We start from the raw sequence: 21,347 nt of genomic DNA, 5'->3' as shown, positions 1-21,347 counted from the left end.
CAATCATCCCTGTCTGGAACCAACGCTTGTCCCTCAGGGCTGCTGACTTCTGCTCATCAAACACAACAGCTTTTTCCAGGGTCAGTTTTCTCTTGAGTCAGCAGGTTCCCTTTCCCAGGTTCACCAAGTACAACTCTTACAAAACATATATTTAGTTATATTGAAAACAATCGTAACCTTTTCTATAGTAGATAGATTTTTGGGGAAGCAAGTGGTTAAGTTTTGGACCGAGTTTGTATTAATGATAACAAAATCTCCAAAAGTGTTGAGCATACAAACTATTTTCAAAAGCATATGCTTTACACACGGCTTGTCACGCACCATTCTCATATTACCTCCAGTGAGGTTCACAGGTAAGTGTTAAGATCTGATTTTGAAAACAGACACTCCTGACGACTCCAGAGGGCAAGTGAGGATCTGCACTGATCCATTTCTTACAATGTATCCCATCCCCACTGGAGCAGGAAACCGGGCAATTTAAAAATAAAATTCAGTTAAGCCAGGCGAGTATATCCATCCATTCCCCACTCACTCATCCTCCCAATAGCTGTCCAGTAATTAATCTGCATGAGGCACTGTGCTGGAGACATCAAGAGCAGTGAAACATCACTCTGATCCATCCATAAGTTTACAAACGATGAGAGAAACAGCCAAGTAACTATGAAGCGGCACAGGGCACACAATACAGGCTTGAGCCGACAACTGCCAAGGAGGTTCAGGGTGATGCTGGAGCTTGAAATAAACTGTCCACACATCTTTTTTCAGAAGGAGAATAAGGAGGTACTCCAGTAATACCTCATACAGGAGTAAAAGCGAAAGCCGAACGCTCTATAAATTGCCACTTCAGGATGTGTTCACATATGAAGATTGTAGTCTGCAAATCAAGGTGGTCCTGCTGCTACTAATGTAAGATGGCAAAATAAAAGATGTGCAAAAGGTGAGTTCCAGTTTATGAGGCACCTTGAACTCTTGTGTAGCTGAGGGTGGCCACAAACTCATTCTCCTGCCTCTACTTCAGAATCGCGACTATTACAGGGGCATAGTTCTTTAATGAGACTGCTTCCTGGATGTACCGGGAAATTTTTCTTTATCTCCATTAGAGAGAATAAAAAGGGCAAGGGCATGAAGGCACAAAATGGAAATTTGAAATCCAACTGCAGAAGTTACTCATGCAATTGAGGCATTATGGAAACCTCCTGGGTGCCAAAGAACTTATGCATTTACAAGAGACCTCCAAGGGCCCCCATGGCAGAGCCACTGTTTCCTTAGACTCCGGAGGAAGTGACTGCTGTGGTATTTTTCACAAACTTCAAAGGAATTCTACATTAAGATAAAGCAACAGAGGTCAAGCCTAAAATAACTTCAGAGTTGCTAGTGTATTGTACTAGTTCCAAACGATGGGTGGTCTGCTCCAAATAAGAGGACAAAGCGCATCTTCACATGGACCCAGTCAGTTTCACAGTGATGATACATGTGGGTGACCTGAGGCACAAACTGTGATTGACCACAGGAAAATCAAAGTCTCTGCTCATTACACATATACTAGATCCTTCTCAAGAGTCCCTCTGGCTTCAACATGATAAGAAAAACTGGATGTTTAGCTTGGCCAAAGGTTTTCAGGTATAGGCGTCATGATCATAGTATTTCACTACAGAGCATCTCAGATCCGATGTCAGGATTCTGGTCCCGCGATGGGTACTACAGTTCAGTTTTCAAACGTCTGGGAGTGATCTGATAATAATCTTTTCTTCTTGTTACATTATAGGACAAGAATTTGGAATATTCAGTCAAGAGGTTCTCCCAGTAACAGGTGATGTCATCCATCTGCAAATGGTTTATGATGAACTGGCTTCCCCTAGACAGAAGATTAACAAGAATATTTTATATCACAACATATGGTTGGGTACTTTATCCAAGTATTTTATTTGAATTAACTCACCTGCATCTCACAAACATCATATCCATATGCATGTATTTAGCAACAAACTTAACATCTGTTTCTTAAAAGCAAGCATTATTGCCAGCGAATACTCATTTTTCAATTAATTTATTATATAAAGTATTATTATAGCTCAAAAAATTTGTTACATAATAATATATGATGAATACACAATTTTTTTCTTTTCTTTCTTTTTTCTTTTTTTCTAAGATTGAATACTCATTTTTAAGCACTTGAGTTTTGCTGTTTTGTTTTGTTCCTTGTTTGGAGTTTTGAAACTTCTGACTCTTCATATGACTCATTTCACAGCCTAAGTTATCCTGGAACTCACAGCAATTCTCTTGATTCAGTCTCTCCATTGCTAGAATTACAGGTGTGAATCACCATGCCCAGCTAAAAACTTTTATCTTAGTTCCTCAAAGACTGAAGCCTAGGGCCTGGGGAGGGGCTTCAGTGGTTACTATTCTTGCAAAGGAGCATTCGTGCCTCTAATTCCAGTTCTTGGGGTTCTATGCATCTCACCTCCTGGGCACTAGCACTGATGTGCACACACCCACACATAGACACACAATTACATATACAACTTAAAAACAGGAGACTTCTTTAAAAGACTGGAATCTGTTTGCATAGCTATGGAACATTTGTGAATGTGTGTACCATTTGGCTCTAGGGCAGCTTTCACTCTGGATTGTCTTTGTAATGAAGTTGAGGTATGGACATTACCATGGTAACTATATGTAGAAAACTTTAGGACAGATGAGATGGACAAGAAAGGACAAATAATAGAGCTTACCTTTTAGCAATTTCCTGAGCAATATCATCATTTGCTTTTACAAACTGCAACAGCTCCCTAAAAGACAAGAACCACAACATTGTAGAGGTTGGGGGATGGCCCAGCTACTAATGTATTCACCACGAAAGCACAGGGACCCAGGTTTGGTTCCAAGACCCACATACAAAACCAGGCATGGTGGCTTGTGCTTTTAATTCCTGTTAGTAAGGTAGAGACCGATGGATCCCTGGGGCTTGCTGGCCTGATATCAATTCTTTAAAGCAAAGAGATTCGGATACCTAAATAATAAAGTAATTCCGAAGGAAAAAAAGTTAAATCCAACCAAACCAGGAATCACGCGGGGCATGGTGTGAAGTTTAAGGCTATATAGCAAGTTTGAAGACAGCCTGAGTTACACAAAACCATGTCTCCAAAAAAAAAAAGAAAAAAGAAAAAAAAAAAAGGGTAAAGATAGAGTGTTGAGCTCTTCCACTATATAAGCGCTTGGGATATATTTTTGAAAAAAATGTATGACAATAAAAAAATTAAGTGTGAAAAATAATTTCTGGGGCCAGAAAAATGGCTCAGCAGGTGGCAGCAGAAGCCTGAGGAGCTTCTACCCTGGAAACCTAGGCGAGAAGCTGGATGTGGTGTGCATCTGTGACCTCAGCAAGAGGCGGGGCTGGGAAAATCAGCAGGACAAGCACAGCAGTAGAAACGAGACCCCGCCTCAGCAAGGTGGAAGGCAAGAGCAGAGCCCTGGAAGCTGTTCTCTGATCAGCGCGTATATGCAACGCTGTGCTCTTTCCTGGGTGTACATGCTCTCTGCTCCCCTCCAGTATATGAATACAAAACCTAAATGCCAAACTTGTTTCCAAATCCTCATTCGAGCCAGAGGAGGGAACTGGCTTCACATTTCTGGCCCTTCTCCATACCTTTTTCTATCTCCTCCTATCATGAGCATGACGATAAGCTTCACCCAGGACAATTCTTACGCTGTACCTGAAATCCTAATGGCAACATGACAAGACCAAATCTATCCTCAGTTGTTGAGAGATCAAAGCCTTTCCAGTTCTTCTGCATGTTATGTTAGAAATGGCACTTTAAATTAAAACACTTCAACTTAAATTTATAACCTACCTAGATAATGCACAACACCAAACATTTCAAGGAGTAAGAAGCTTTCACTTGAAAATAAAATCATCCAGAGAACATAAAATGAGTGCTTACTGGACATTGGAGAGGTCTGTCTTGACTGGGATGTAGTGAACCCATGGCTTTAGCTGTGGGTAGAAGAACTCGACCCATTCATCACCAACATGGAAGACCAGCGAACCACACAAGAACAGGTGTTTGAACCGGAAACTTGCAGCTACACCTCGAAAATTAAATAGGTATCTGAAAAAGAGAAGAAAGCACACTTCATTTTGTATAGCTGCTACCACAAACAGGATCTTCCCCATTCTGCCACTCCCATCTCCGTTTTTAATACTTCCCTCCTTCCCTTTCTAATTGTATCTTTTATATTACTGTTTGAGGCATAATATGCTGGCTAGTTGAAAGCTTGACATCAACTAGCGTCATTTGGGAAGGATTATCAATTGATAAATATCCTCTAGCAATTTGCCTTGATTGCCATGGGAGAGCCTAGCTCACTGTGGGTGGTGCCACCCATGGGCAGGTCCTGGGTTACACAAGGAAGGAGGCTGAGCAGGCAGGCCATAGCAAGTAGTAAGTAGCATCCCTCCATGACCTCTACTTTGGTCCCTGGCTTCAGGTTTCTGCCATAAATTCCTGCCCTGATTTCCCTGGATGATGAACTATATGCTATAAATTGATATAAACCCTTTCTCCCCAAGTGGATTTTGGTTGTGGTGTTTAATTGTAACAATAGAAACCCCAACTATTAACATGGCTTCATGTTTTACCTTGGGCTGGCCTTGGACTCACAAAAATCCTCCTGCCTTATCCTCCCAAGTGCTGAGACTGTAGGCACGGAGCCACCATGCCTATTCTCAGTCTCCAAGGACACATCAGTACGTTTCTGTGCAGTTTCCATAAACTCCTTGCTTTTCCTGGGTTGGAGCTGCAGGTTGTTTCAGGAATGTCAGGTAAACATGAGGAAATAATTTCTCCAAAAAGAGCTATATGAGGCCAGCAGCTGTGTGCTGGGTGGAAAACAGGATCAGAAAAGAAATAATAGGTTTCGGTTTGGTTTTTGTAGACTTCAGACATACATGAAAAAAATGGTCAATAATGTACATTAAAAACAAAAATTTTTAAAAATACAAAAGTATTGTAAAAAAAAAAACAAAAAACAAGCAAACAAACAACAACAACAAAATACCGACAAAAAAAAACTGGGCTGTAAAAAAATGGCTCCACAGGTGCTCGCCTTAAATTTCCAGAGCCCAGAGGGTGGAAAGTTGTAGTAATATGACCTCCACATGTATGCAATGGCACACATGCACTCAACATGAAATAAATATATGCTAAAAATATAATTTAAAAAGAAAAATCTCCACACTGGGCATAAGAGAAGATGCCTATAATCCCAGCATTCATAGCTAGAGACAGGAGGGTCTGGAGTTCAAGTTCATCCTCACTACATACTGCATTATACAGTAGGGTGAGGCTCCCAATCCTTTAATTTCCCCTTGTGTAGCTCCTTAAGTCAAAGAGGGTCCCTCTTCCCAGACATCTCCCTCTTCTTGAGAAGTGCCCGGAGAACACGTCTAAGCTAATCAGTCCTCAACAAGTGCTCTAAGCAAAGGTTGTTCTCTTCTCAGCATTTCTCACATATGTACCTCACAGAGAAGCACCGACCCTGGGTATAGCCATTGTCCTTACCTCCAAGCCCCACCCTAACTGTCCTCCAAGCCTCAGTTCACCTTCTTAGCTAATTCTTAGTTATGATGTTTGTCTGTCTGTTACAAAGAACCTAGGGCCCCCTGTATGCTGAGTGAGCACACGTCTACTACTGTGTTATCACTGTAGCCCTCATTGCTACAGTCACTACTCAGATAAACATGTAACCTAACTATGGGGAAGCGTGGAGAGCTGTGATCCTGACACACTAATTAACCAGTTTCACTCTTCTCTGTAGTCCCCCACAGGACTCAGGGCAGTGGCCTGCATGCCTCAATAGAAGCCAACCAAATTAATTAACTAGGCTGGTTGTGGTAGATCTCTGAGGTCAGCCTGATCTACGGAGTGAGTTCCAGGACAGCCAGGGCTACAACAGAGAGGGAGAGAGGGAGGGGAGAGAAAGAAAGAGAGACAGAAGAGAGAGAGGAGAGAGAAAGAGGGGAAGTCTTACTTGTATTTGCAATGATCTATAAGATGCACATCCTTAGCAGCCGGCTTTCCCAAAGTATCCTGTAGGTGAATAGAAAGTTATCACCACTAGCAAGAGCATTTATGGGCAGATGCGCTGCCACCGACACAACTTCATTTAAGTATCATAAGGAACCTAACATTCCCCAGGAGGTATCTTCACTAGATCAAAGGTTTCAAGTTGGGACTTGCTCAGTGTCATGTGATCTTAAATAGCAACAATGGGGTTTTGACTGAGGTCCATCTAGTTTTGAAGTCTGAACTCACCTGAAGTAATGCTGACTTCTTTTGACCTAAGAGGCCATGGTGTACAGCCCACCTCACTCTGTGTGAATCCTACATATACACATTGCTGGCTTATGGGGCTTATGGTTGGAACTCACAAAGACATTTGGTGGGCCTGGAAAGTACTTACAAATAAATATGCAAGCCACTGCTACCATTTCACTAGGTGGCAGACACTTCTCACAAAAGCCCACGTCTGTGCCTGGCTTCGCAGCCCAGACCATGCCTGTAATCCCAATGGGGGATTTTTACCGCTGGATAATCAGGAGTTGAAGGTCACCCTCAGCTACACTGAGAAAAACTCAAGTCCAGCTTAGGCTACAGAAGACCCTATCTCAAAATTAATCCATCAATATCAAAATCAATCAATCAATAATAAAGATCCAGCTTTCTAAATTTTCCCAAAGAAAAATGATGATAATGATGATGATAATGCACTGTGATGGTTTGAATATGCTTGGCCCATGGGAAGTGGCACTATTAGGTCTGAATATGCTTGGCCCACAGGGAGTGACACTATAAGAGGTGTGGCCTTGTTGGAAGAAGTGTGTGACCATGTAGACAAACTTTAAGGACACCCAGTGCAGAAGAGAGTCCCCCAAGACATGACTCTTCTACACCATGTCTGCCTGAAGGCTGCCAAGCTTCTTGCCATGATAATGACGTAAACATCTGAAATTGTAAACCAGCCCCAGCTAAAGGTTTTCCTTAATGAGTAAAGTCTGGGAGTAAGCACTTTACACATATGCTAACACCACTGCGTGGAACCTGCTCTACACTCCTCTCACCACTGCGAGGAAACCTCATCTCAAACTCTACCCAGGTGGCACTGCTGTGGTTCGAGTCAGATGGTTGCTGATTACTTTCATAGACTTCCAGGCCTGGTTTTTGGTGTATTCTGCATCAACGAGTTTTGGATTTTTCCGAGATAGGAGAATGAGAGGATCTCTTTCTGGGCTTGTCCTACAGAGAAAATACAGAGCATCAATCTATGTGGCCTACACCATAAGGTTCCCAATCCCTAAGTAGCACTTAGCTAGCACAATGGCCATTGGCACAGACAGGGTAGTCCACTGGGTCTGGGACAGCAAAGGAAGAGGAGCCTGGGCAGTGAGGCTTCTTGGTTATTCAAACTATCCCCACTTTACCCATCAAAGATAGGGACTGTCCAGTCTTTCTTTGCTTACATATAGGCTTAAGACAGGTTCTCATGTAGCCCATTTGTGGTGGCTTGAATATGCTTGGCCCGGGGAGTAGCACTATTAGGTGTGGCCTTGTTGGAGGAAGTGTGTCACTGTGGGGGTGAGCAATGAGAGCCGGCTTTCTCCTAGTGGCCCTCAGATGAAGATGTAGAACTCTCAGCTCCTCCTGCACCATGCCTGCCTGGGAGCTGTCATGTTTCTGCTTCGAAGATAATGGACTGAACCTCTGAACCTGTAAGCCAGCCCCAATTAAATGTTGTCCTTTTAAGAGTTGTCTTGGTCATGGTGTTTGTCCACAGAGGTAAAACTCTGAGACATCATGCTACCTTCAAACTTACTGTAGAGCCAAATGTGGCCTTGAATTTCTGATCCTGATTAGTGAACTCTCAACCACTAGTATTCTAAGTGTATGCTACCACATCCGGTCTGCATCTGATCTTAAGAGTATGATTGTACTGTCTGGTTTATGTCAGCCTGTCGGAAAAAAAGTCATTAGAGTGGAGGGAGCCTCAGTTGAGAAAAATGTCTCCATAAGATCCAGATTAAGACATTTTCATTAGTGATCAGTGGGGAAAGACACAGCCCACTGTGGATGGTCCCACCCCTGGCTGGGACGGTGGTTCTGAGTTCTATAAGAAAGCAGGATGAGCAAGCCAGGAGGAGCAAGCAAGCAAGCAAGCAAAACCCTTCCATGGTCTCTGCATCATTTCCAGACTACAGGTTCCTGTCCTGCATGAGTTCTTGTCTTTACAGCTTTTGAGGATGAACTGTTAATATTGAACTGTGAATGAAATAAGCTTTTTCCTCCCCAGGTTGATTTTGGTCATGGTTTTTTATCAAAGCCAATAGTGACCCTAACAAAGACAATGATGTTCTGGTCACTATAGCACTATTTCAGGGAATGCTTTTCCTTTTTGGAAGGATCATGGTTATTCCCAGCTGTGTGGCTACGTAATTGCCACCTATCAGAATAGCTACTGACCTTTGCTGGGTACGCATTGTAAAGTCCAGTATAATATTTAAAATGGGGTTAGAGGGATAGTTTAGCAGGTAAGAGCACTGATTGTTCTTCCAGAGGTCCCGAGTTCAATTTCCCAGCAACCACATGGTGGTTCACAACATCTGTAATGGAATCTGATGCCCTCTTCTGGTGTGTCTGAAGACAACTGCAGTGTACTGATATATGTAAAGCAAATAAATTAATTAAAAAAAAACACTTAAATTTGAAAAACAAGATGGGAGGGCTGGAGAGATGGCTCAGTGGTTAAGAGCACTGACTATTCTTCCAGAGGTCCTGAGTTCAAGTCCCAACAACCACATGGTAGCTCACAACCATCTGTAATGAGATCTAATGCCCTCTTCTGGTGTGTCTGAAGACAACTACAGTGTACTCATATATAATAAATAAAAAGATCCTCCAAGTCTTAAGTTTCTGTTGGGTGGTGGTAATGGTGGCTGTTTTGAGACAGGGTTTGGAATCCACTATTTGGATCAGGACATCCTGGAACCCACTATGTGGACAAGGCTGGTCCTGAACCCAAAACTGAAGTCATCTGCCTCTGTTTCCTGAGTGCTAGATTACAAATGTGTGCCACTATGCCTGGGCATCATTCCACATTAATTTTTTAAATATCTTACCTTTTCCTTTAAGCAGTAAGATATATTATACCCTTAAGGTTACATAATTTTACCCACTGCTTGAAGGAACATCATTATTACAGATCAGAAAATATAATCACCTTGATCCTCGGAAATATGCTGTAGAATTTTTCTTTTCCCATGGCCATTGTGCTGCTGACCTAAAAATATAGATTTTCGATTAGTTTTTGGGGCTTTTCCCTAGACTATGTATGTTTTACCAATTTCTGAAGATTAGTTCAGAATGTTGTGCCTTTAAATAAACCTGTTCAAGGCTACTAAAACAAGCCATCAAGAAGACTACAAGCCCTTTTGTTAGCATTTCAACAATCTGAAGGAGCTTGCCAGGAATAGCTAGCTATAAATTCACCAATTCAGTAACATTAACTTGCAGACAGGGTTTCCTCTCTAAGTGCAAGGCTATTAATAAAACTAGCTAGTGACAAGAAATGCAAAGGAACCGAGTGAAAGGGAATTCATGTTTTGGAAATAAAGCAAGGATTCCCCAGAGGTAGTACTCTGCTATCTAAAAGGACCTTGGGTTTCTTAAAGCTTCATGAAGTGCTCTGAAAGCAATAAAGTCCCCAGAACACAGTAGTTAGAAGTATTATCGTGACCAGCCTTCCTCGCTGAAACTCAGGCTCACAACACGTTAACTGCCTTCACAGAGGCTCCCCATCCCCCGCCTACAGAGAAGTCTTTGCGCCCTGTGAAGGGAAGGCTGAACTGGAGAAGAAGAGGGGTGGTGGAGCTGTGTTCTAGAAACGGAGAACACATGCTGACCCCAGAGGTCTAGGTAGAGTGCAGGTCTATAGTGCCAAGCTTCTTACACACTCACTGAGAGAAAGGTTTGGATTTCCACGGCCCCCAGCTAACCTGGCCCACCCTTTCACCCTTTAGTTTCCTTTTTTATGACAGGATCACATGTAGCCCAGGCTGGCCTTGAACTCTTGTTCTTTCTTCCCCTACCTCCCAAGCACTAAAAGACAGGGCAGTGCCAACACTGCCCAGCTTCTGTGGTGCTGAGAAATAAACCAGTGCTCTGTGTGTGCTGGAGAGGCAGTCTACCAACTGAACATTTCCAGTCCCATCTTTCCCTTTCGTTTTGGAACAGGATCACACTGTGTATTGAACAAATGCTGTGTTTAGCCCAGCAGCCCAGGCTGGTCCTGATACCCTCTCCTCTTCCTGCTTGAGCCCTACAAGTGCTGGAATTACACTAGGTGTTCACCACCAGGCTGGGCTAGCACTTCCTTTTTGTTTTGTTTCATTTAAAGACTGGCTCTCGATACATAGCCTCTGTTGGCCTAGAGCTCACCACTTAGCTCAGGTTGCCCCTGAACTTGCAGTGAGCCCCACCTGCTTCTGCTTCCTGAATGCTATGATGGCAGGCCTATACCTCGTGACAATTCTTACCAGATTCTCCAGCTCAAGGCCACAACTATTTCTTATTCAGTGTAAAAACACTATGCAGTGATTGGAGGGTTTTATCTTTTTGTATTCAATGGGAAATGACACAAGCATTGTCTCAGATTCTATAGTAAAGCATAAAGCTAAAATCACAAGATCAAAAGTATGATATCTGGACTCCCCTTACCCACAACAGCCAAGTAAGACTCCGGTTAAGAAGTTTAGAGGCTGGAAAGAAGTCTCAACAGTTAACATCATGTAGTACAAGCTGGAGAAATGGCTCGGCGGTTAAGAGCACTGACTGCTCTTCCATAGGCCCTGAGTTCAATTCCCAGCAACCACATGGTGGCTCACAACCATCTGTAATGGAATCTGATGCCCTCTTCTGGTGTGTCTGAGGACAGCTACAGTGTACTTACATATATAAAATAAATAAATCTTGAGAGAGAGAGAGAGAGAGAGAGAGAGAGAGAGAGAGAGAGAGAGAGAGAGAGCGCGAAGCTCCTAAGGATCCAACACCCTCTTTGGGTCTGTCATTGTGCATAATCTCACAGAAACACATAATTCAAACGTAAGAAGTAATTTTAAAAAATAAAACAAAAAGAGAAAGAACAGGAAATCCTTTCCACAGCTCTGAGTGGTGGTACATACCTATAAGCCCAGCACTTGGGAAGTAAAAGCAGAAAGATTAATCATTGAGGGTCACCCTCAACAGCAGAGGGAATCTGAGGTCAACCTGGGCTATATGTCTCAAAAACAAATAGAATGAACTATTTTCTGTTCAACTCACCATGTGGCTGAGTCCTCCTCCTGCTTTTCACAATGTAGACACTGGCCAGTGAGTACCCTGTACATTCTAGGCACGGGCTCTATCACCGAACCACATCCGCAGCCCTCATGGCCACTGATTCTGCTTTCCTACCTACCCATAGGACATGTGGCTACATCTGGAAACATTTCTGAGGAACTGTAACTGGCATTTAGTGGGCAGACACAAGAGATGTTAGATATCCTTTAAGGAATAAGCCAGCTCCTTACCACAAGAAATTACCCAACCCAAATACAAGTATTTCCAAGACTTGACAAGCATGCTTGATGTAACAGAAAGCAGGCTGGCCTTCTGTTTTTTTTGGGCTTTTTTTGGGGGGGGTAGTAAGATGGGGTGGGGGTAGGGGGCTCACTTTGGTTTTTAACACCTCTATGTTTTTATCAGTCCCTTTTGAATCTTGGACCATACTTGCAGGAAAGTGTCAAATTCACGGTGACCTTGTTCTGTATAGCAAGACTGATTATATGGGCAGGGAATCACCAGGGAATCACCAGGGAATCACCAGAATAACACAAATACTGTACAAGGAAGTCATGAGTGTAAAATATAGCCGGTTTAGGAAGTTTAGATGATCAGGCCCTGAAAAGCACAGTAGGATGGAATAATAGGCTAAGGCACCTCAGTTATGAACAGAAAGTATCTGAAACACACTTGTCCTTAATATACCTAAGGATCTGCTACAACCCATCATTAGCACCAAGTACAAGTACATCCCAAGTAATACTTAAAAGCCAGTCAGAGCAGTATCTACCTTCAATACTAGTATTTGGGAAGGCAAAGTCCAGTATCCCGGTGGATTCAGAGTCTAAGAACCCAGCCTGAGCTACATGGCACATTCAAGGGCAGCGTGGGTTACCCTGTGTCAACCAATTATCTAACTCCTCACAATAAGCTCAGTTAATTTACTTTCATTATGACAGTGATTAAAAGTATGGTGGTTCATGTCTAATCCCAGAGTGAAAGAGGAGCATTACTTGAGTTTGAGGTCAGGATGGGGTACTGAGAGACCCTATGTCAAAAGAAAAAGGTTAATTCTCAATTAAAGAATAACTGAAATGTAAAGCAATTAGGAAAACAGGCAGGAGAGGAGTCTCAGTGCTCAGTGCTCTTCTGGAGGGTCTGGGTTCAGTTCCCAGTGCTCACGTGGCATCTCACAAACCATCTACAACTCTAGGTCCAGAGGATCTGGTGCCCTCCTCTAACTTCTGCAGGCACTAGGCATGCATACATGTAGCACACACGCAAACATGCATGGAGACACTCATACACAGAGAAAAAGATCTTTAAAAAGCTTCAAGACTCTTATTACCCTTCCCTTGGAGGCCCTGCTGACAAACTAGGAGAGATTCTTCTGCCCATTTTTGACAGACAGAGATTTTTCCATTCAGAGACAGGGTCTTATGATTTCTAGGCTCAAACTCACTGCATAGCTGAGGTTGGCCTTGAACCCCCTACCTCCATCTCCCCAGCACTGGGATTATGGGCATAAGCCACCATAACTAGTTCATGCAGTGCTGGGGGCCAAACCCTGGGCTTCACACATGCCAGGCAAGTGTTCTACCAACTAAATTATATGCGTAGGCCCAACATGAATATTTATACACGCAAAACTGCTTATGCTATTAACAGTCTCCTGACTTATGTTTTGTGTGTGTATACATTTGTGTATAGCCACCTATAAATGTATATTGGCCCAGAGGAAAGTAGCAGATGTTAGTCTTCATTCCCTTGAGACATGGTCTTTCACTGAACCTGATGCTCACCATTTTAGCTGGACTAGCTCACCAGCAAGCTCCCTGGATCCACTTGCTTCTGTCTGGCCCCTGAACACTAGGGTTATGGGTATGCATAACCAGGCCTGAATTTTACATGGATGCTACATACCCAAGCTCAGAACCTCATACAATGTAGCAGGAGCTCTTACCTACTAAGCCATCTCCTGAGCCCAGGTAGTAATCTTAAATTAATGACTACTTTACTGCTTACTTCAAGGAAACTCACAAAGAGGGAAAAAAAATAAAACCTTCCTCAAGGACCTACCTTACCAGATCTTCTCTGAAGAGGTCCCACCGTCCAAGACCTGTGGGATAAAGTGGCCACACAGCAGGGCCCCCTTCCCAAAATGTCCACGCAGGATACATGATATCATGGTACTCAGATGTCTTTAAAAGAAACAGAAAGGCATCTATGTAAGTTTTGGAAGAGAATGAGAAGTAGGGGGCTGCATTCTTCATATAGAGTTGGGACAAATGCCTTTACAGTGCCTACCCGCCAGAGAAGTATCTTCTTTGTCTAGAGGTCTAGGTTCTAGACATTAGATTCTAGCATTCACCTAGCATAAAGGAAGCCCTGAGTTCAATACCCAGCACCATAGAACAAAACATCACCTATGTCTAGACTACCACAGGCTAAAGTAACAGACTCACCAAGTGATCTGAGTTTGAGGCTAGCCTGGTCTACAGAGTGAGTTCCAAAATAGCCCTGTCTCAAAAAAAAAAAAAAAAAAAAAAAAAGTAATAGACCCCTTGAATCCCAGAAATTTTAATCATATTAATCATTAAGGTCAAGTTTTTTTTCAGTTCCTCAAAATTCTAGAGGGTTTCCTTTTTTAAAAGCCTGTGAGAGATAATATTTCCAAATATGAACAATCAGTTCTGTCAAAACATAACTGCTGTCACATCCTGGTGTTTCCCTGCTTTACCAGTTCCTAGTTCTTCCCCAGGGGGTATTTTGAGAGTAAGAATCAGGAAATACCACTGACTATAGTAGTCTGAATGCTAACCCTTCCTCTTCACCGCTGGCTGGAATCGAGTGCTTGATTCCATATCTTAATCTCCTTGTCATGGGGGAGATTCTATCTATGGGTTGATTTTTCAATACAAAATGACTTAAAATATTTTAAAAGGATAGTGTGTAATGAATGTGTATGTATGTGTGTGTTTTATATTAAAGGCACATTTATTGGGAAGTTGCTATCTGGTGAGTTCACTAACCCCAGGGGAAAGAGAAAGAGCATGCACACAGAGAGAAGGAGAAGGAAGGAGGAAGAGGGAGAAAGCACACGCATGCACTGTGATGGATATTTAGTAAACAATCTGGTGTCACCCAATACTGTGTGTGTCACCCTTGAGCTTACACTGGCTCTACCATAAATCCTCAGCTGTTTATTGATTAGAAGGGCCAAGGGTAGAACGGGTGAATGCAGGTAGAGTCTATATAGAACAGGCTGGCCTCAAATGTAGTGATCCATCCACCTCTGCCTCTTCAGTGCTAAGATTATAGGCAGAAGTCCCCAGGTCCAACTCACTTACGTTTGGTAAAATGTGAAACCCTGTGTTCCCTCTTCATGGCTACCTCTATTCCATGACTACCTGTAAGCTTCTTATCTGCCGTCTCTTCATTGCTATGTACACCTCATGTGTGAGGTGCTGTCTGACCTCTCTTGAATTCTTGGGAAACAGCATATGACTCATCAAGCATTCCCAACAAAGCCCCACAGCTAGCCAAGCAGTGACTGTGGGGGGGATGAGGATGGGGATGGGAGGGTAAGAGCTGAAAAGCGAGTAGACTCAAGGTCATGTTGGCACTTTTGATAAATCAGTATGAACCACTCACAACGCAGGAAATAATATCTAGGGAGAAAGTAAACCGTGCCAAAGACAAAATGGGGTGGCCAAGAGATGGCTCCTAAGGCATGATACCAATGGCTGACCTCTATGTGCACACATGTACATCCATGTGCAACTGTCCCCACACAAAAACAACACAAAGTAAGAATACTGCTTGGAAGAAACCAAACCAGAACACATGTTCCTTTTCCCAAAGATTATGGATCTTCTTTGAGTCTTTCCATCCCACTCAGAATGCCTGGTTTCTACAGAAGGCTCCGCCCCGGCCAATATACCATCTGTGTGAACCTGAGCTTGGACAAGCTGTTTTCTGCCCCAAATTCTCCAAGTTGGCACTTGTCACCAATTACTTCTAACAGTAGGACTCCCCCCAAGCCTCTCCTCTCCATTCTCTTGGCTACCCTAAGCCTATCTGAACAACACACTGTCTAGACATAAACCATGGAGTTACTGAGCACCTCCATCGTCATTTCAGCTATGTTGGGGGTACCTGGGACACAGACAGGCAGACGGCACTCAGCACCATGGCTACCGTATATAATATAGGAATGCAAGACATTCCCCCACAAGGGAAATGGTTTCTAACTAAGAGTATGAGCTTTCCTGGACCCTTCTCTGAATGCTCTACATTCCTGAGGCACCTCACTGCTCCCTAGCCCTAGCTTTTGACACTGAACCTCTTACATCCCTAGCCCTAGCTTTTGACACTGAACCTCTTACATTATGGATGGGTCTTCAATGCTATTTCCTCAGTCTTATTATATGACTGAATTAACACAGACTAAGCTCATTCCTGTATCACCCATCTGACTGGGGGGGGGGGGGAGATCTCTTGCCCTACCAGAGGACCGCCCTCTGCGCCCATGTGCCCCTTCCTGTCCTCACCTTACTGAAGGAGAAGACAGGGATGGTAGGTTCCATCCATTTCGGAACCTGAGGATAATCTCGGACATTGATTACCATTTCCATGTCAGGGAGGCGACGGATCACTTCCAAAATAAAGTGTTCTACGCCACTACACCTGTTAACCGGACAGAAACACAAGCTCATCAGAGCAGCGGCTGCAGGCTGTAGGAAGGATCCTAACATTAAAGTGAGGCAAACCAGTATCCAGATCACCAGCCCACTGCAGTCTCCTGAAAGCAATGCTTCTGAAGGGACTACCTACACGGGGCAGGTTACCCTTCTGAGCTAAATTGCTCCAACAATCCTAACTGTGAAGAGAATTCCATTTCTACTCACAAAGCTTCTCTGTTTGCTACCTGGTTTTTATTTCCTTGACACAGACTATGCAAATTTCAATACAGAAACTGGAAGACAGTATTTTCTCTTTGAGTTCCTTGGCCTTCCTTCCCACACGGGCGCTGTTATGGTGTGGGACTGGGGTGTGTGGTCTTCACCTTTGCCTGACAAAGAGGTGCTGATACACATTAAGAGGTAGGTGGTTTTAGATCACAGAAGGTAATTAATCCCTCAAAGGAGACTATACGCTGTGGTGTTCTTTCTCTCTTCCTCACCCCTCCCCCGAGTGACAGGAGGTAAGCAGGTTTCTCTGCCACGTACCCTCCAGGTTGTGCTACATAACTTCTGGCCCCCAAAGCAAGAGAGCCATCTGGCCATGGACTGAAAGCTTTGAAACCATGAGCCAAAGTAAACCTTCCTGCCACAGTTATTTGTCTCAGATGTTTTGTGACCGTATCAGAAAACTCTCTCTGACACCATTTGTGTTTGTTTGTTTTATACAGTGATTAGGTCTGGAGGAAGGAAACCTTTCATACCTTCGAACCAAACACAGAACATTATCAAAATCAGTCTTGCAAGGCAGAAATGGCATTGACACAATCAGAAAGACCAGGAGACCACTTTTGGACTAGACTCCCTGAGAACCCTCAGAGAATTTATTTACGAATGAATAAAAGACAGGGAAGATGGTTAGCTTGTTTCTGTCTCTAGTCTCTGAGATCCTAACCAGCAACATTCTGGAGGAACATCTGATGGACTGATCAGAATTTTTTGGCAACATGGCTAGCCTGAAACTTAGCATATAGACCACATGGCTTCAGACTTTCCTAAGACCCAGGATCACAACCACCAGTTTTACATACAAGACAACTACCAAAGTAAAGTCAATGGCTCATAAACGTCACATACTCAACTGTATTAGTAATAAGTAAGTGTCAAAGAAACCAGTCAACGTCAACAAGCTGACTGACAAAGATTTAAAAACTCTAATAGCATTGTGTTAGAGGGTATGAGATCTACTTAAGAACATGTAAGCCAAACACAGTGGCACACATCTTTAATCCTAGCACTATGGAGGTGTAAACAGTTAGAACTCTGAGTTCAAGGCCAGCCTGATCTATGCAGCAAGTTCCAGGCCAACTTGAGATGAGCTGGAATCATAGAGCTATATAATGAGATGCTATTTCAAATAAATTAGTAAGTCAATTAATTAAAATATCTCTTAAGAGCATGGGAAACAAAAACAAAATACATCACTTCGCCTGGTTATTCTGGGAATTTAGCCCACGTGTGTACATGCATGTACATGACCAGCACAATCAAAGGTGTGTACATAAAAATGCTCACTACAGCAATGGCTGTATTAGTCAGATTTTGCAGGGATGTTGTAAGGAGTGATTTAAATATTCTGATAGAAGACTAAATAAAGACTGTATAATGAGTTAGTTATTACTATAACCCTGAAAGCATAACTGGCCCGCAACAGGCACTCAAAAATCCCTTGGCTTCACTTCCCTCTACAGCCCAAATCTCCCTGCCAGGTTCCATGAGCCTGTTCCTCACAGCTATGGAGACAGGCAAAGAGAAGGGACAGAGCCAAGGCCATCATAGTTAGTGATGCACACCAGGCTTACACAAAATAGCTGATATAAAAATAATATAAGATCCCAGGCAAGGTGAGTTTATCCATACTGAAATTCGAGGAGAGATGCACTTGTGAAACCTCTAGAGGGCTGGAGAGATGGCTCAGCGGTTAAGAGCACTGACTGCTCTTCCAGAGGTCCTGAGTTCAATTCCCAGCAACCACATGGTGGCTCACAACCATCTGTAATGGGATCTGATGCCCTCTTCCTGTGTGTCTGAAGACAGCAACAATGTACTCACATTAAAATACAAAACTAAACAAAAACCTCTAGCTGGATTGGGAGCACCAATGTGTAATGAGTACAACACTGTCAGAGGATACCAGAGGATACCTGGAAGGAAACATGCAGTCATCTTCCCTGAACAATCTGTTCTTAATGATCTGATAGTGGGTTCCTAACTTCCGTCCAACCACCTCCGCCATCATCTTCCTGGAGATTCCACCTCGGAAAGGAGTCAGATCCTCTTCTATGACGCTGTGCAAGAGTGGAAAACATGGAGCCAAAGCAGGCCAGGAGACTGATGCCATCCCATCTATACCCAAGTGTTTTGTTTAGAGAATACACAAGGCAGGGGGAAGATGGGAATAAGCAACTCCTCGACAAGAGCGCCATGCGTAACTGAAGAATATCAAACTCAAGAGCACAGGCTGCAATAACCAGGGAATAAATCACATCCCCTTTCAGCACAGGGTGAGTTTCAGTCAGTATCATTAGCATCAGGTGAATCTTTGACAGATTCAGCTTTCAGGAGAAATAGAAAGCACATGTTGGTAAATACCATAAGAAATAGAGGCTATGTGGAGAAAACAGCCTCTCCCTCCCAGGGCATTCCCACACATTAAGAGAGCCTCTCAAGACATGCTTTGATCACTAACTTGCCACCAAGATCTCTCAAGGGACTTAGGGCAGGTCCCTATGACAAGAATCCAGCTCAGAGACACATCAATAAACTCACCCGTGATAGCAGCTGCAGTTTTGACTTGAACATGGTTCATAATTCTCCAAAGCCCTGTTAATTTGGTCAATAAATACTTTCCATTTTGAGCCTTCAAAAAGTGAAGGAAACGAGAGTTAACAGAATACCCTTGGCATTCGTATTTGCAAGCAGCAGGCAGAAGCAACAGAAGACCAACACTTGAAGAAATCCCCTTCCTTTCCCAGTAGTGGAAATGCCAAGGATTCTTTGTGTTACTTGTCGGGGCTTGAGTCAAGTCTGCTCCTCTACCTGCGCCATCAGGTATCTATGAAATTGGAAAAGTCACAAGCTTAATTTTCGGCCTTCAGTAAGTTATGGAGACACTGGACTTCGACATGGAGTCTCACCTAATCAAACTGAGCCCCATCGAGACAATCAATGCAAATTCTTGGACGTAATCCTCCTTTATTCTGTCCTAACAGCTAAGTGCCTCCCTCCCTCCGTCCTCTAGGGAAGCACAGAAAAGCGTTCTGCTGTAAACAGGGGACATCCCCCTCTTCCTACCATCCTCAATTCCGGAGGATGGGATTGCTCTTCAGGGTCTAGGACCAGAAGAAGAGGTCCACTAGACACGAACGCTCGCCCCCGCCCGCTGCCCAGCTCGCGCTGCAGCCGCATAGCATCCTCCGCGCGCCGCGGGTCAGAGCGAGCACCCAGGGACCCGAGCGGACCCCGAGCCGTGGCGGCAAGCTCAGCCCTGCCCGGAGCCCACCTGAGTCCTTCTGGCGGCCCTGCACCGGGAACAGGAGCAGTAACAGCATCCACGGCCTAAGCCGACAGCCCGCCCGCCGCTCCATCACCCGCAGACCACTGCGGATTCCCATCCGCACGCCCGCGGAAGCGCCGCCCGGCAGAAAAATGGCACCGGATATCTCGGCACGTGGGAGCTGCCCTATACAAAGATGGCTGCCCAGGCCTCCTCTTGGCCTGCCTGAGCCTGGCTTGGGAAATAAGACACCTGGCAGCCCATTAGGATAGCACATTTAATAATGGTCAGTTCTGTGACAAACCGAAGGTCGGAGGTGGTTTGCTTTTTGCTTCAGCTTCCAGAACACCAAACAACTCATTTATTGAGCGTATGAATGGATACATCCTGTTAGGCCACAAAAGGTTGCACAGTTCGCTTTTTAATAGGAATTTATAACCAGTATAACACAAATCAGCCAAGCTAAACAAACCCCTGTCTTGTGCTGAGGTTTGTGGTAGGCTCCAAAAGGCCATACCAAACCAGAATATCAATAAGCAAAGTCAACTTTCTTTTTAAGTTACTTTTTTTTTTTAAGATTTATTTTTCGTATGTAGGAGTACGCTTGCTATCTTCAGATACACCAGAAGAGGCCATCGGATCTCATTACAGACAGTTGTGAGCCACCATGTGGTTGCTGGAAACTGAACTCGTGACCTCTGGAAGAGCAGTCAGTGCTCTTAGCCGCTGGACCATCTCTCCAGCCCATTAAGTTACATATTTTATCATTAAATTCTTTTATTCTTGAGATAGAGTGTTATAGTATAGCCCAGGCTGATCTCCAACTCATAATCATCCTCTTACCTCAGCTTCTAAAGTTTGTAGGTACATGCTGTCAGACTTTCCCAAACATGGACTGAAACTTCAGAACTTCAAATGTGTTAGTGTTTCTTTTAAGCAAACAACAAACCAGGAGCCTCACAGTAATCAGGCCTAAAAGACCTAAAAGGACTAGAGAGATGACTTAGTGGCCAAGAGCACACACTGCTCTTGCAGAGGACTTGAGTTAAATTTTTTAATACCAATGGCTCACAACTGCCTATAACTCCAGTTTCAAGAGGGTCTAGCCTCTGACCTCAGTGAGTACTAGCCCTCAAGTGCACATACCCACACAGACACATATAATACTGTAGCTGTCTTCAGACACACCAAATCCCATTACAGATGATTGTGAACCACCATGTAGTTGCTGGGAATTGAACTCAGGACCTCTGGAAGAGCGGCCAGTGCTTTTAACTGCTGACCCATCTCTCCAGCCCCAAATAAATCTTTTATTAAAAAGAAGAGGCCAGTGCAACCTGGGCCAGTATGATTTTAAAAAGAAAGAAAGGAAGTTTTAATGCCCTAAGGAAAGTAAACATTTTTGGTGGTTTTTTTTTTTTTTTTTGAGCCTGTATGTAGTGTAACCTCCACTTGGCCATGGAGCAAAAGGTATCCTTGAATGCCAGGCAGTAGTGGAACATGCCTTTAATCCCAGCTCAGGGAACCAGAGGCAGGTGGATCTCTGAGATTAAGGCCTGCTTGTTCTACAGAGCAAGTTCCCCCCAGGACAGCCAGGGATATACACAGAGAAACCCTGTCTCAAACAAACAAAAACCAACAACCACCCTCCCAGCTAGTTATTTCAGCCAGGCATGGTAGCAAACGCCTATATCCCAGCAGTCCTGCAGGACATAAAGACACAGAGGAAGAAGACAA

General features: G+C 43.8%; 1 protein-coding gene across 1 annotated transcript; it reads right to left on the bottom strand.

Annotated features, from left to right (window-relative positions):
- Positions 1-230: 230 nt before the first annotated feature.
- POGLUT1 (protein O-glucosyltransferase 1) lies at positions 231-19,744 on the bottom strand. The gene is made up of 11 exons (XM_080919142.1): positions 19,617-19,744; positions 18,884-18,974; positions 18,259-18,402; positions 15,926-16,061; positions 13,452-13,573; positions 9,274-9,333; positions 7,196-7,295; positions 6,031-6,089; positions 3,942-4,109; positions 2,733-2,789; positions 231-1,855 (listed from the first exon to the last, which is right to left on the bottom strand). The coding sequence occupies exons 1-11, from the start codon at positions 19,726-19,728 to the stop codon at positions 1,699-1,701; spliced, it is 1,206 nt and encodes a 401-aa protein (XP_080775268.1). The 5' UTR covers positions 19,729-19,744; the 3' UTR covers positions 231-1,698.
- Positions 19,745-21,347: the final 1,603 nt, after the last annotated feature.

The sequence above is a fragment of the Micromys minutus genome (genome assembly GCF_963924665.1).
Source record: "Micromys minutus genome assembly, chromosome: 7".
NCBI classification, from domain to species: domain Eukaryota; kingdom Metazoa; phylum Chordata; class Mammalia; order Rodentia; family Muridae; genus Micromys; species Micromys minutus.
Note: the sequence above shows the minus strand (reverse complement) of the source record. Positions and strands in the feature narration are given on the sequence as shown.

Coding starts and splice junctions, on each gene's coding strand:
- POGLUT1 (XM_080919142.1), bottom strand. CDS start 19,728: ATGGGAATCCGCAGTGGTCTGCGGGTGATGGAGCGGCGGGCGGGCTGT. Junction 7,296..9,273: donor GCATATTTCCGAGGATCAAG/GTGATTATATTT, acceptor TTTTCTCTGTAG/GACAAGCCCAGAAAGAGATC. Junction 6,090..7,195: donor AGGCCTGGAAGTCTATGAAA/GTAATCAGCAAC, acceptor ATTCACCTACAG/GATACTTTGGGAAAGCCGGC.